Source organism: Carassius auratus, unplaced genomic scaffold, assembly GCF_003368295.1.
Source record: "Carassius auratus strain Wakin unplaced genomic scaffold, ASM336829v1 scaf_tig00217248, whole genome shotgun sequence".
NCBI lineage: Eukaryota > Metazoa > Chordata > Actinopteri > Cypriniformes > Cyprinidae > Carassius > Carassius auratus.
Window position 1 is genome coordinate 84,404 of NW_020528964.1, and position 13,927 is coordinate 98,330.

General features: G+C 35.8%; 1 protein-coding gene across 1 annotated transcript; it reads right to left on the reverse strand.

Annotated features, from left to right (window-relative positions):
* Window positions 1-1,739: 1,739 nt before the first annotated feature.
* Window positions 1,740-13,559, reverse strand: LOC113100339 (lipase maturation factor 2-like). The gene is made up of 15 exons (XM_026265145.1): window positions 13,325-13,559; window positions 12,140-12,393; window positions 11,080-11,108; window positions 10,672-10,862; window positions 7,182-7,360; window positions 6,949-7,087; window positions 6,481-6,615; window positions 6,306-6,411; window positions 6,134-6,230; window positions 5,286-5,468; window positions 4,905-5,073; window positions 4,667-4,778; window positions 3,899-4,007; window positions 2,568-2,968; window positions 1,740-2,448 (listed from the first exon to the last, which is right to left on the reverse strand). Exons 1-15 carry the CDS (start codon window positions 13,416-13,418, stop codon window positions 2,439-2,441), a joined length of 2,208 nt encoding a protein of 735 aa, XP_026120930.1. The 5' UTR covers window positions 13,419-13,559; the 3' UTR covers window positions 1,740-2,438.
* Between the last annotated feature and the right edge of the window lie 368 nt (window positions 13,560-13,927).

Genomic DNA, 13,927 nt, shown 5'->3' on the forward strand with positions numbered 1-13,927 from the left:
TGTCAACTTGTTATGCCGCTCAAACCAACAGAGTTATGTTACAAGCTTCAGACCCACGCTGTTTACACGCTCCAGGGAAATAGAAGTCTTACAGCTGTCTCTGCATTTTACACTAGGATTGGAGACAGCATTTTCACTTCGAATAATTACACACAGCCACTTTGTGTGTCCACATACCTTTTGGGATCACTGTATATTCCCATTTAAACTTTAAAAATGTTTCTTTTAAACAAAGCACTTTAAAAGTGACATGATCGATTTCCTTCTTTAATGCCATTGACTTGAATGGAAGAGATGTTATTTAATTCTAAGTTAACAAAAGCTTGTGTAAATATTGTAAAGGAAGTATTTAATGACTGTAGTTGTGTGTCAGTGCTGTGCATTTTAATATGATTTAGCGGTTTCAATAAACAAAACAAATGCAAGTGGTTATTGTTTTTGTTTGTTAGGGTCATGTGGGCAGCTGTAACAGAATACAGACACATACATGCGCAGATCATTACCACTGTGTGACATGACTGATAATATTATCAATAGCCCACCATGACACTTATACTAGAGTACTCAGACACTAAAAAAAAATAATAATAATACAAATGTATATATCTTAACTCTGGAGAAAAACAGCAAAAAGAATAAGATAAAATACACCATTTTTTATAAACAGTTACACTACTGTTTCAAATGATTGGGGTTGGTAAGATTTTTTAATGTCTGTAAAGTTAGTCTCTTTTGCAAACAAAGGCTGCATTTATTTGTTAATAAATACAGTAAAAACCTTAATATTATCAACATTAAAATTGTTTTCTATTGTAATATATATTTTAAAAATGTAATATATTCCTGTGATGCAAAGCTGAATTTTCTCCAGGGTTACATGATCTTTCAGAAATCAATGTTGAAAACGGTTGTGCTTCTTAATATTTTTGTGGAAACCATAATACGGTACTTTTTTCAGGATTTTTTGATGAATAGAAAGTAACAAAAACAGCTCTTTTTTTTTTGAGGTAGCAATCTGTTATAACATTATAAATGTATTAACTGGCACTTTTGATCAAACACTGGCTGAATAAAAGCTTTGATTAATAAGTAATGGGTATTTTTGCCTACTGGTACTGTGCTAATAATGAGTTTTCAAGCATAGCCTACTATTATTTTGACATATAGTGGCATGCTTCCTGAATATCTGCACATGCATTATAGTGTTTTTATGCTTTAGTACAGTCAAAAAAAACATAAGTATGTGTTATAATAATTCACTGGATTAGTTTTTGTCGCTGCACCAATCTCAAACATCTAGATCTTCGTCGAACAACACAATCTCAGCTCAACCATGAGGATGCTGAACCTGGTCAGTATCTGACATTCACCTCAGTGACACCTCAAATAACGTCTAGTTTTCGCTCTGTGCTCAATAAAAATGGGTGAAACTAGAAAGCATCCATGAAACTTTGGCACTTTGGAATTTTCTTCAGATAAAACTAAAGAAAATAAAGTTAAATAAAATGATAAAGGTGAACAATGTGTAAAAAAAAAAGAAAAAAGTAGAATTTAAACTGTGGGAATCTTTCCTACAATGTAAAATAAAAATAAATATTAATTATTACCATCCAAAACTTTATCTCATATATTATTACTGTATTAGAATCTGATGTATTTTTATGTATATTTAAGATAAAAATGAATTTTACCTTAAATTGTTTCAAATTAGAACTTCTTTGGAAATAACAGCGCTCATGTCAAGGTTTATTTTTCTACGTTTATTACAAATGTTACAAAACATTAAAGCTGAGTGTTGTGTTTTTGCACATCTTCACTCATATGAACACACTAGACAAGCAATACTACATCACAGTGGCCAAATATGTTATTACAATACACAAATATCACAGACCATAACCAGTTACAGTCTGATAAACAGTTTCATGTGGACAGTCGAAGTGAAAGACTATTTAAAAATGTCATATTTTCTGTGATCTAGATTTCTCTGATGCTCTTGGTTTACTGTAAGGCACAACACACACTGGGCTTCATTCATAAAACACAAGCCGAACAAATGATTGTGTCTAAATTGTTCATAAAATCACAAAATAAGTGCCGTTTTTGGAATTAGGTTTCATTCAAAGTGTAAATTATGATTTTAAAAACATCAATTTCCCTCTTCTGTTTAATGAGGTCCAGTATGTGTATTTAAATGTACAGTTTCTTACAGTTATCTTCAGGTCTCTTGGTGGAAGACATTCAGCTTTTCTGTAATATATTATGTAGGGTGCAAGCAGTTAGTGCATACTGGGAAAAACAATAGCCTACCTTATTTTGCAAACAAAAAAAAAGTCAATAGGACAAAAGTTTTGCAGTGTGGCCCTTCAATCGGTTTTACATGAACATCCAGGACACTACTGGGGAACACCAATGGCTCACTACACTGCCCACATCTCTCAAAACTGCCTGTGAAAACAGAGAAGAGTCAACGAGGTGTAAGTGCTGATGTTTTAGGGTAGATGTCATTACCCTGAGCTGGTATTATAGTCCAGAGTTTCATTTAAAGCCATTTAGAAAAACCTCACTTCCTTTTCCTTAGGCGGTCCACGTCCGTTTCCTCTGTGTTCACTTCCTCTTCGATTTCTCCTTCCTGTTCTTCCTCACTTGTTGCATCTTCTTCCTGCTCTTTTCCATCTTCCTCTGCATCATCCTTCACATCCTCCTCCTCAAGTCTCTTCACATCCTCTTCCGCCACATCGGAGCGCGTCCATCCTGCGGTCTGTTTATCTGCGTGTTTGTTCTGGAGTGATTCGCGGGGGTGATGATGTGCACGTGATCTCAGAGAGTTGAGGAGACACACGGTCGCTGCCGAGCTGAAGAGAGTCCAGAGCAGAAGAGGAGTCGGTATCTCACGCGCATGCTGACCAACAAGACGCAATAACTGCGGCAGCCAAGCAGTCGAGCTGCGCCTCGGAGGAGCTTTATCCTGAAGGACACAAACAGAGAGATCTAAATGACTTTTAAAACTAATCTTCATTAATCAAGACATGACTTTGTGAGGGAGAAGGAGTGAGCAGAGCCATATCTAGAGACCAAAAAACTAGAAATATTTGAGAGTCAACTCTTTTGACTTAAGCCAATAGGCCAGAAACATCATAGCAATGGATAGTAATAACATTTAAAAAAAAATAATAACCAAGACTTTAACTTGTATATTCATGTATTCATTCATTATCTTAAGTATTCATACAAGGCTGCACAAATGAAAAAAAAAAAATAATAATTTGTGATTTTTTTCTGTAATGTTTATATTATTATTAGTAGTAGTATACTACTATAATAATAATAATTGTATTAAAAACCATTTATAGTCAGTGAATTATAAGCACAAGATTTTAGTTTTTTTTTTATATAATTTTGGTTGTTTTTCCCCCCACATTGTCCAGCCCTATATTCATATATAGACTGAAGATAAAATTAATTTTACATTAAATTGTCAGCTACTCAGCTATAACACTCACAGGATAGTAAATATCTGTAAATACCAACACTTATACCAGTGCATGTTTTTTAAAAATATTACAAAGCATTAAAGTGGCATGTTTTTTGTGCAAATAATATCTTAACCACAGTTTCATTGTGTTTTTCTTCTTCATTTAATCATCTCTCCATAAATAATACAAACACACATTGTCTCTTTATCTCAGCTATTAAATGTCTGTATTTATCTATGCTGGTGCATGTTCAAGTAAAATGATAAAAAATACTGTTTGTTGAATCAAAATACCCTGCAGATAGACTTTAGGTCTGTTTGTTCTCCTCTGAGGTTATCGACATTTAAAATGTGTCCCAATTTTTAAATACCCAAGTCCCAAATAATTACATGTTCACTTTGGACAGCAGACTTGTTTCTTACCTTTAAACCATGTTGAACCAGCATCTGTTCAAGGTAAGAGTCGCCGAGGTGCACCATGGGATAGAACTCTTCCACGTACACCCGTCTCCACCATCTCTGAGGATATGACCTAAACACAACCAATATGACAAATTCACAAAGACAGAAAATGCAACCAATGAGGTTAAAAAAAAAAAAAAAAAAAGATAATAATAAAAAATAAAAAATAATAATATAGAATTGCAGTGCTAAAATAACTATAATTATATATATAGTAAATTTAAAAGTAAAAGTAATTTTAAGTTGATTAATTAAAAACTAATACAAATTTATAAATATAAGTCACACCTGAGTATAAGTCGCATCAGTCCAAAAATACGTCATGATGAGGAAAAAAACATAAGTCGCACTGGACTATAAGTCACATTCATTTAGAGCCAAAAACCAAGAGAAAACATTACATAACATTGGTAGACTACAGGAGCACTGAGCAGCCTATAGCGCCCTCTCGCAGCTAGAGACGGTAATGTTTTCTCTTGGTTCATTTTTCTCAGTTCATGTCAAATTAATTTTGATAAATAAGTCGCACCTGACTATAAGTCGCAGGACCAGCCAAACTATGAAAAAAAAGTGTGACTTATAGTCCAAAAAAAATACGGTAAATAAACATAATTTTAACTAAAATTAAAACAGAAAAAAAATGTAATAAAGAATATATAAATATAAATCAAAATCTTAAAATAAAAAATAGAATAAAAGTAAAGGAAAGGAAAACTGGTGCACACTTACCCGTCCTCTTTGGGCTCACTAAACCAGTATTTGTAGCGGTGAGCTCGGAGGTAAGCAGGAGGCTGTTTGCTGAACGGATACTGAGACTCATCTGTCTGAATAAGTCTGATCACTGCACAACACACACATGGAATATTTCCACAGTATAGTATAGTACAAAACATTGCATCTTGTTCAGACTGATGCACTTGATGCATTTAAATCTCATGCATGCACAAGCAAACACACGTGGTCTCACCGTCTCGCTTGCCCTGCAGGAGTCTGTGTAGGAGGCTGCTGAACCAGGGGCTCTGTGTGTGCGGCCCAAGAGCAGCAAACCACATCTGCCAGTCCAGCCTGGGCTGGTGCGGAGCCACCACAGGGGGCGCTGCACTCATGTTCCCCGGCTTATACATGAACTCGATCTCCTGCATACAGTATAAAAACAACAGTTACTGAACACAATTATATATATATATAAGATATTTACATGTACTGATTTCAGTTACTAGCCAGTATTTCACTTTTTTTTTTTTTTTTTTCCTTTTTTTTATATGTTTCATATTGTACATATCTCCTTTACATAAAATGGAATGCTGTAATTCAGACACTAAGCACTTCTACAAATACTTAAACTCACCGTCCATGTGTTGCGATCCATACTGCCTTCAATGACCACTTCTGGACGGCCTCCGACCCCGGTCATTCTCCGGAATAATCCATACGAGTTGACCAGCTGGTAACGGTCGGTCACCTCAAACGCTGTCCGGATCCCAGGCCAGAGGTTACTGTGTGCATCGTACTCAATGTAGGTGTGGGGAACCTGCACACACACTTCATTATTAGAGCCATCATTTCTACATAACTTAAAGAGACAGTTTACAAAAAGAAAGAAAGAATTCTGTGTGCACTATGCTTGAAGTGCACAGTGTACATTGCGATAAAGGTTTAAGGTTTGAACATGTGGAAACTTGAATGAGATTTTGACAGAAAAATGTGGAAGGCAAGATTTTCTGATGCTAATGCCAATTACAAAACTCCATGTGAAGTCCTGTTTATGATGGATGGATGCACTTTATTTAGCTTCAAAATCTCAAATCACTGCTATTATAAAGCTTGGAAGAGCAAGGACTTTTTTTTTTTATATATAACGATTGTATTCGTATGAAAGAAGAAAGTCATATACACCTAGGATGGCTTGAGGGTGAGTAAATCATGGGGTAATATTCATTTTTGAGTGAACTATCCCTTTAAGAACACTCAAACAGGAAGTAGTGCTCCTGACATTTCATAAAACTAAAATAAACATTAAGAGAAAAATTTTTATATATAAAAAGCATGCTTATTTTATTACAGTCAAAAATTCTATTTTTCATTTATGTTAGAAAAAAAAAGACCACTAAAAGAGAAAATACAATTTTTTTCAAATCAAAAAATTAAGAAATACTATAAATGTATAATAATGACAGAGACAGGAAGTTGGCTGACCAGACTGATGGCAAACATGGAGACTGTCGCCGCAGTCATAACCGCCCACTGGATCGTGTTCCAGAGACGCCACAACACTCCTCTCACACACGCACACCTGAAACACAAACATCTGTTCTATCAGAACATACGGAGCCAACCAATCAGATGGGAACTAACCCACAACACTCACTTAAACATGGCCGAAACGATCTCCCATGTGAGAGACAGCACGCCAATCCAGATACTGGGAACCGTGACCGTCTTCAGAAAGCCGTTGAACTCAAAATAGGTGAATGCTGAGGAAACAAAAACAGATTAATGCACTGAACGACAGGTGAACGGAATAAGACAGTCAAAAGCTTCACCTGTTTTGGAGGAGACGCTCTTATTTTCCCAGTCCACCTGCAGGTCAAAGTATTTGACGCTCCAGTAGCCAAGCAGAGCGTATGAGCCGATCTCTAACATCACGGCCAACCAAGAGAACAGAGTCTGCAACAATGCTGGAAAACAACAATAAAAGAGAACCTGCTTTCACATCTCATCCTAACAGGGCACAACATACATTTCCCTCATCATCTAGTACTTAAAACAGCACATAAAAAACAAAAACAAGAAGCGGTATATCAGAACGATTTCTGGAGGATCATGTGACACTGAAGACTGGAGTAATGATGCTTAAAATTCAGCTTTGAATCACAGGAATAAATTGTATTTTAAAATATATTCAAATAACAAAACTTTCTGATGTCAAATTTCACTGTTTTTACTGTTATTTTGAACAAACGCATGCAGCCCTGGTGAGCAGAAGAGACTTCTTTCAAAAACATCCATACTGCTCTCAGTCTTCGGCGTGGATCTTCGGAGCCAGAAGTTCACATGTCGGTCATCCAGCAGCGACATGCACAGGGTGATGGTGAGAATATTAAAGAAGTTATAATTCCCAGACAGGATGATGAACACCTGTAGTAGAACCTGTAACACACCAAGGTGTCACATTAATGCACAAGCTCAGGGCAGCTTCTCCGTTTCTGATCAAACACACACACACACACACACACTCGCTCACCTGCATGTAGAAGGCGACGAGTCTGTGTCTTCGTATGGGGCTGAAGAACATGAAGGGAACGGCGATCTCGATCACAAACGTTCCCACCACACTGAGCTTCTGGAACCACACCGGCAGCTGATGAGCAAACCAGGCCAGCGGGGTCGGGATACACTGCGTCTCATAGTGATAGGTCACAGCTGGAGAGACAAGAACAGAACGCTGTTTGACGCTGAACTGACATGAATATGACATGATGTGCATATTTTATTTCAGACATAATAAAAGCAATACATATGTCTAGTGGCAGCACTTTTATGTCATTTAATACAACTTAAAGTAAACTAAAGCTAATCATTAGAGTGGAATACTAGCATGCTGCTTTTTTGAAAAATACATGTGTAAATAACTCTCTCTCTCATATATAATATATATATATATATATATATATATATATATATATATATATTAGTGCTGTCAATCGATTAAAAAAAATTAACTAATTAATCGCACAATTTTTTAAAATTAATCGCGATTAATCGCGATTAATCGCAATTAAAAGACTGAAACTTTTTGGATATGTAAATGTAAAATGTAAATAATTAATGTAAACTCAAGACAAAGAAACTATTTAAATTCAAAATATGATTGTTTATTGGAAGTTTTGTTTAACTTGTAACACAGATTAACACAGAAACCATCAATATCCTCCAAATTAACTGTTGGCTTGAAAGCCATATTTATTACAGAAATAAAAACACAGGCATGTAAGTACCATTTGAATTTCAAAACAATCAATGCCAATAAAAAACAAAAATGATTTCCATGTTGAATTCTAAGTGGACTGCAAAAAAATTCCAAAGTATAGTCATTGCCAGTGCTTTAAGTGGGCCAGTACGCACCTGTACTCAGTACCGCCACTTCCAAATATAGCTCTTGAGCGTATCGCCACCTCTCCGTGCGCCCAGAACGTGCTTGTAGCGTACCGGTACGCTCATTTGGACATCTGTTTTAATAGAGGTTTTAATCTTTTACCTGCACTGCCGATTTTCAGAGCGCCCTTCACAATGCAAGCTTCCTAATTCATCCCACCCAGAGCAGAAACTACATTACCCATTCACCCTTAAGTTATACAAGTGAATAGCGCATGTGTCGCTTTTCCCACTGTTAAGTGTCAACAACTCAACGTGGCCGGAGAAGATGTGTGAAACTCATTGTGAGTTATACTAAAGCAAAATCTTGAGTATTTATTGTCTGATAAACATTAAAAACTGTCTGCGGAGGTTGAGTCTAGCCCATACCTGTCAAGTTTTGAATTTGAAAATAAGGGAAATTTTCCGGCGCCCACCGCAAGCAGTCCCACCACCCCAACAAAGCTCCAGTATCCCTTACATTTTAAGACAGGTGTTATAGCCCAAATGAAAACACAAAAGGGTATATATGAAGAGCATTTTTTTAAAGGCTTATTTGCATATTTTCTGTTAATTTAACATTGCTTGTCTTTACATTTTATTTTCATTCCACACATTCTTTTCATTTCATATTGCTTTTCTTTTACAGTTTTTCTTTTTATTTCACATAACTTTTCTTTTACTCTTTTAGTGAGTTGTTGTACAAATTTGTTGCAGACTTTGCATTCTTTAAAAAAGTAAATCGCTGTCCCATTTATCCTGGTATTTACACATGGGTTTTGGTTTTTTGGCAGGTGTGCCTTCACTCTCTATCGTAGCATCCATCATCCATCTCGGTTTTTTCTTTTGTTGTTGTTGTTTTTCCCGCGTTATAACTCATGTCACCTGACCTCACACACCCCTCGCCTCGCGACAGGCTACTACAGGTGGCAGTTATCGCGAGACTAGTGACAGAGCTCAGATTGGGAATGTTTTTATTACTATTATTTTATTAATAACGCAGGTTAAAATAAAAAAAAAAATAAATACGGGAGATTTACGGGAAAATACTAATACGGGAGGACGGCGGGCAAGAAGGGTAAAATACGTGAATTTCCCGGCCAAAACGGGATACTTGACAGGTATGGTCTAGCCCCCGCTGGCTGTTCATTGGCTGCAGCATCTTTTTTCTAAGTTCTAAAAAAATACCGTAGACGGCAAGGCACAAATTTAGATATTCATTTATCTAATTAATCTATAGCCTATGCACAAAGACAATATGATCTTTTTGTCCCCTTTTTGTTTTAAAGCTTGATGAAGAGAGCGCAAGTTGCTGCAGCTGAGGAGGACAGTGATGCACGCGCACAGGAGTGATTGACAGTTCGCGGCACTGTGTACAAAAAATACTCCGCTACACAATTATTTCGTTATTTTCGTTTAAGCTTATTAACGTTAGCGTTACAGAAAGGTCTGATTTACGCACTGTTACAGTCATACAGTCATAATGTTTCTTGTGGCAGACTGAAGAGTAATCCGGCAGAGTTTTATACTGAAACTTTCCGTCTAAAAGTCCTTCCTTGGTCTTATCCATATTTCTTTGCACGTTGAACACACAAGGCCACAACTGGAAATAAAAAAAACTGCAACCGCGTTAATTGCGTTATTTTATTTTAACGCGTTAAATATTTCAAATTAATCGAATGCGTTAACGCGCTAATTTTGACAGCACTAATATATATATATATATATATATATATATATATATATATATATGCACACACATATATACACACATAAAATAAATTTATTTAAAAAAAATAATAATAAAATTCACTTTGCATTCCAGAAGAGGCATCTGCTGCCTAAACATTATGCATTTAGACTTACAAATAAAAATCTTAAAAATAATAAACCATTTAATTGTTTATTAAACTGTAAATGAAATCTTAGGCAAAACGTTAAAATAAATAAATACATACAATATATTGTATTTATTTTAAAAAAAGGCAATTTGCTCTTACCTATTCAAACTAGTGACATTTTTTTAATAAATGATCATGGAACAACACATTATTTTCAGTTAGTCTACCTACAAATAAAGACAAATAAATGATTCGCTTACAATCTAAAATAATATTTTTTTAATCCATGACATATCAATTTTCTGTATATTTATACTTCCATTATATTTTCATGTAGCTTTTATTATTATTTTTTTTTAAGAAAAACATTTGAAAGAATGTAATAAATTATGGTCACATGATCTCACTACACTGCAAGTTTAATTTATGGAGATTTTTTTGTTTTTGTTTGTTTTTTTAAAGCAATTGTTCTGCAAGTATGCCTTCTTTAGTGGTTCATAAAAATATATATAAAATAAAATAAAGATTCTGTTTCCATTTCATTTGTCAACTTGAGAGCACTGCATTGTGGGACACTGTAACTCGCACTGTGCTTTAACAGGTCATTTGAGGATTTTGTGCATGCAGAATACATACTGTAAAAAAGTTTTAAAAAGTCACCTGTTGTTTTAAGTGTAATAGGATATTTTGAACCTTTCAGCAGCAAATCAAGACAATTTTGGCACAAATATAATCTCCAAATCTGAGCTGATTCCTCACCGGTCAGGCCCCACCAGGTGGGACAGCGGCTGGTCAGTTTGACGACACCCGACGCAAACATCAGCCGAAACAACAGCCAGCGCACCAGCCAGAAAGTCACGTTATCATGGAGACGCACCTTTGAAGACCAGGGCATTTTCATGGGAGCGATGAGAATGGCCAAGAAGCCCGTCTCCAGCAAGAGGTTATCCCTGAGATCAAGATGTTTGACAGATCTGAAAGTCATTTCCAACTAACACAGACGTGAGACTACCGTAAATAACACTCTGAGTGTCTCTCGAGGTCAAGACTGTTAAACAAGGCAGTTATACAAAGCTATAGACCATTACATAACAAACTTCATTTGGGGAATAAGAACATTTGTGAATCAATAACACATCTGGTGGTGACAGAAGATCCAGTACTTACCACTGAAAGTATAAGAAGACCTGGCCCACCTATAGAAAGAAGAAGCACTGCATTTCAGTATCTTTTCCATTAACTTCTAATCTCACATTTTTCCCCCTTGATAAGTAGTATTCGTGATGAGTATCAATCAACAAGTACAGGTTTTTTTAGGTAAAGGTCAACAGCATGTTAGCTATATTGCAAATATAATATGACAATGAAGTTTAAAAATAAACTAACCGTATTTTTCGGACTACAAGTCGCACCTGAGTATAAGTCGCATCAGTCCAAAAATACGTCATGATGAGTAAAAAAACATATATAAGTCGCACTGGACTAGAAGTCGCATTTATTTAGAACCAAGAACCAAGAGAAAACATTACCGTCTACAGCCACGAGAGGGCGCTCTATGTCTTCAGTGTAGACTACAGGAGCACTCAGCAGCATAGAGCGCCCTCTGGCGGCTGTACAATGTAATGTTTTCTCTTTGATGTTTTCTCTTGGTTCATGTCAAATTAATTTTGATAAATAAGTCGCACCTGACTATAAGTCGCAGGACCAGCCAAACTATGAAAAAAAGTGCGACTTATAGTCTGGAAAATATGTTTATATTTGTATATATATGTATTTATATTTTGTATTATACTGTATATGTTACTACAGTATATATTAGACACTATATTACCGGTACACAATGTTTTATTCATTAGTGATACAACATAAAAATATCTGCTGGAATTATATTTTTGATTATTTTTTTCTTTTGAGAATTTTACATTCAATATAGTTTAAAGATAGCAAATTAGAAAATTATTTATAATAAATTCACTTTAAATCTACTTACAAATATGAATTATGTAAATATGCGTTTAAAAATGTATGCAATTAAAAACTATGTATATTAATATATATTGGCCAATATTTGGCCATTAGTTTGATTATTGGCATCAGCCAATGACCTGGTTTAAGGAGTTTTTTTAAAGCTTTTACATGCCATAAGCTACCTGTTCTGTATATATAACACAAGCCAGTGAAAACCACATATTGGTGTAGCACTCATGGCCTCTCACGGAGTCTGTACCTGGTAGAGGGACAGATAGAGTATCCAGAGCAGCAGGAAGACTCTGCAGTCTCTGAGCACCGGCAGAGCCAGAGTCATTAAACTGAGCAGAGCTCCGGTCAGACTCAGCAGCTCCATGCACTGCTGCGTGTCCAAGCCCAGACGAGGACCGAACCACAGCAGCGTGGGAGAATCCTTCAGCTGCTCCACGACACTCTTCCCAGACACCCGCAGCTGCCACCGCGCCGGAAGCACTCCCTCGTTCCCATACAGCCCTAAAGACAAAGAGAGAGAACTCACAAAATGCTTTCTGATTAGTGACCTAAAAATTGGGCAGAATCTGAAAAGTGATTCATTTTATGTCATTGTGTCACTTTCAGTTTCAAATTTTGCAGAATCCTAAAACTTTATTTCCAGGTTTAAGGTCCCACATCGTTTGTGTGTTTATATGACTTTTGGACCCTGCATAGCACTTAATGAATACTATATTCATACACTATGAAATTATATATATATATATATATATATATATATATATATATATATATATATATATATATATATATATATATATATATATATATGAAGACATCAGATGCAAAAGCCTGTAAGTGCCATCTGAATTTTTCTCTTCAGCATTTTTATCAGGATCCTATGTTTAGGTTTAGTCATTTCACTTTGATGGCAATGAAAAGCATTTGCTTATAGCCATTAAAGTTAAATAACAGAACATAAACATAGGAGCCTGATAAAAATACTCTTTACATATAGACAGACAGACAGACAGACAGACAGACAGATAGATAGATAGATAGATAGATAGATAGATAGATAGATAGATAGACAGATAGATAGATAGACAGATAGACAGATAGACAGATAGACAGACAGGTGTGTGTGTGTGTGTGTGTTTGTGTTATAAGTGCATTTCTTTCAGGATTCTTTGTTTATGTTCCGTTTTTTTCTGATATATAAAATGCATTTTCTCTTTAGTGAAAGTAAGGCTTTAATATTCAGACGTTCCAGATTTTAATATAGCCTAGTTTCTTAGATTTTACAGTCTGGGTGTTTCTGAATAGGCGTCAACGTGCTCCATCTAATCTTTTTTTTTTTTTTTTGCACAGACAGTTCTGCAAGACATGTTTAATTTCACTGATGAACGTGCCGTTAGTTCAATACGTGCAAGTTAAACAACTCTAAACTCACCTGGAATCTGTACGTAAAGAGACGCGAAGGCAAACATATAAACAGCAGACAGGCACCACAAGAACATGTGGCTCGGCAACCTTATTTCCCCCATTATTTGTACAATAAACTCCTAAAGGAAACAGATGGACTTGGAATCCTCAAGATGGAGATCAGGAAGGTTTGAATACACAGAACTGACTGAGTGAGCGACACGTCTGACGTGCTGGAACAGAGAGCGCGCGGTTTACCAATGGCGAAGATTTGGCTCATGAATATTAATTACGTCATGCTCTGGGACGTGAGATTGATTGGTTGACTGGTGTAAGTTAGTATGCGGATGTTAGCGAACTGGCGAATTGATGATCCCTACTGGAGTGAACGTTTGACTTTTCATGAATATGTATTACGTCAGAGACGCTCGCCCATGAGAGTAACCGATTGGCTGAAAAGCACTTTGGAATGTAGGCGTTAACTTAAAACTCGTCTAATGAATATTAATTAGGTTGCTTACTTTAACTTGACAATATCGGAAGGCTCACAAATAAAATTACTATTTATGACTGACGCTTTTGTCATAGATGGATTCAGTAAGATATTTTCCTTTTGCTACAAGTAAAGAGC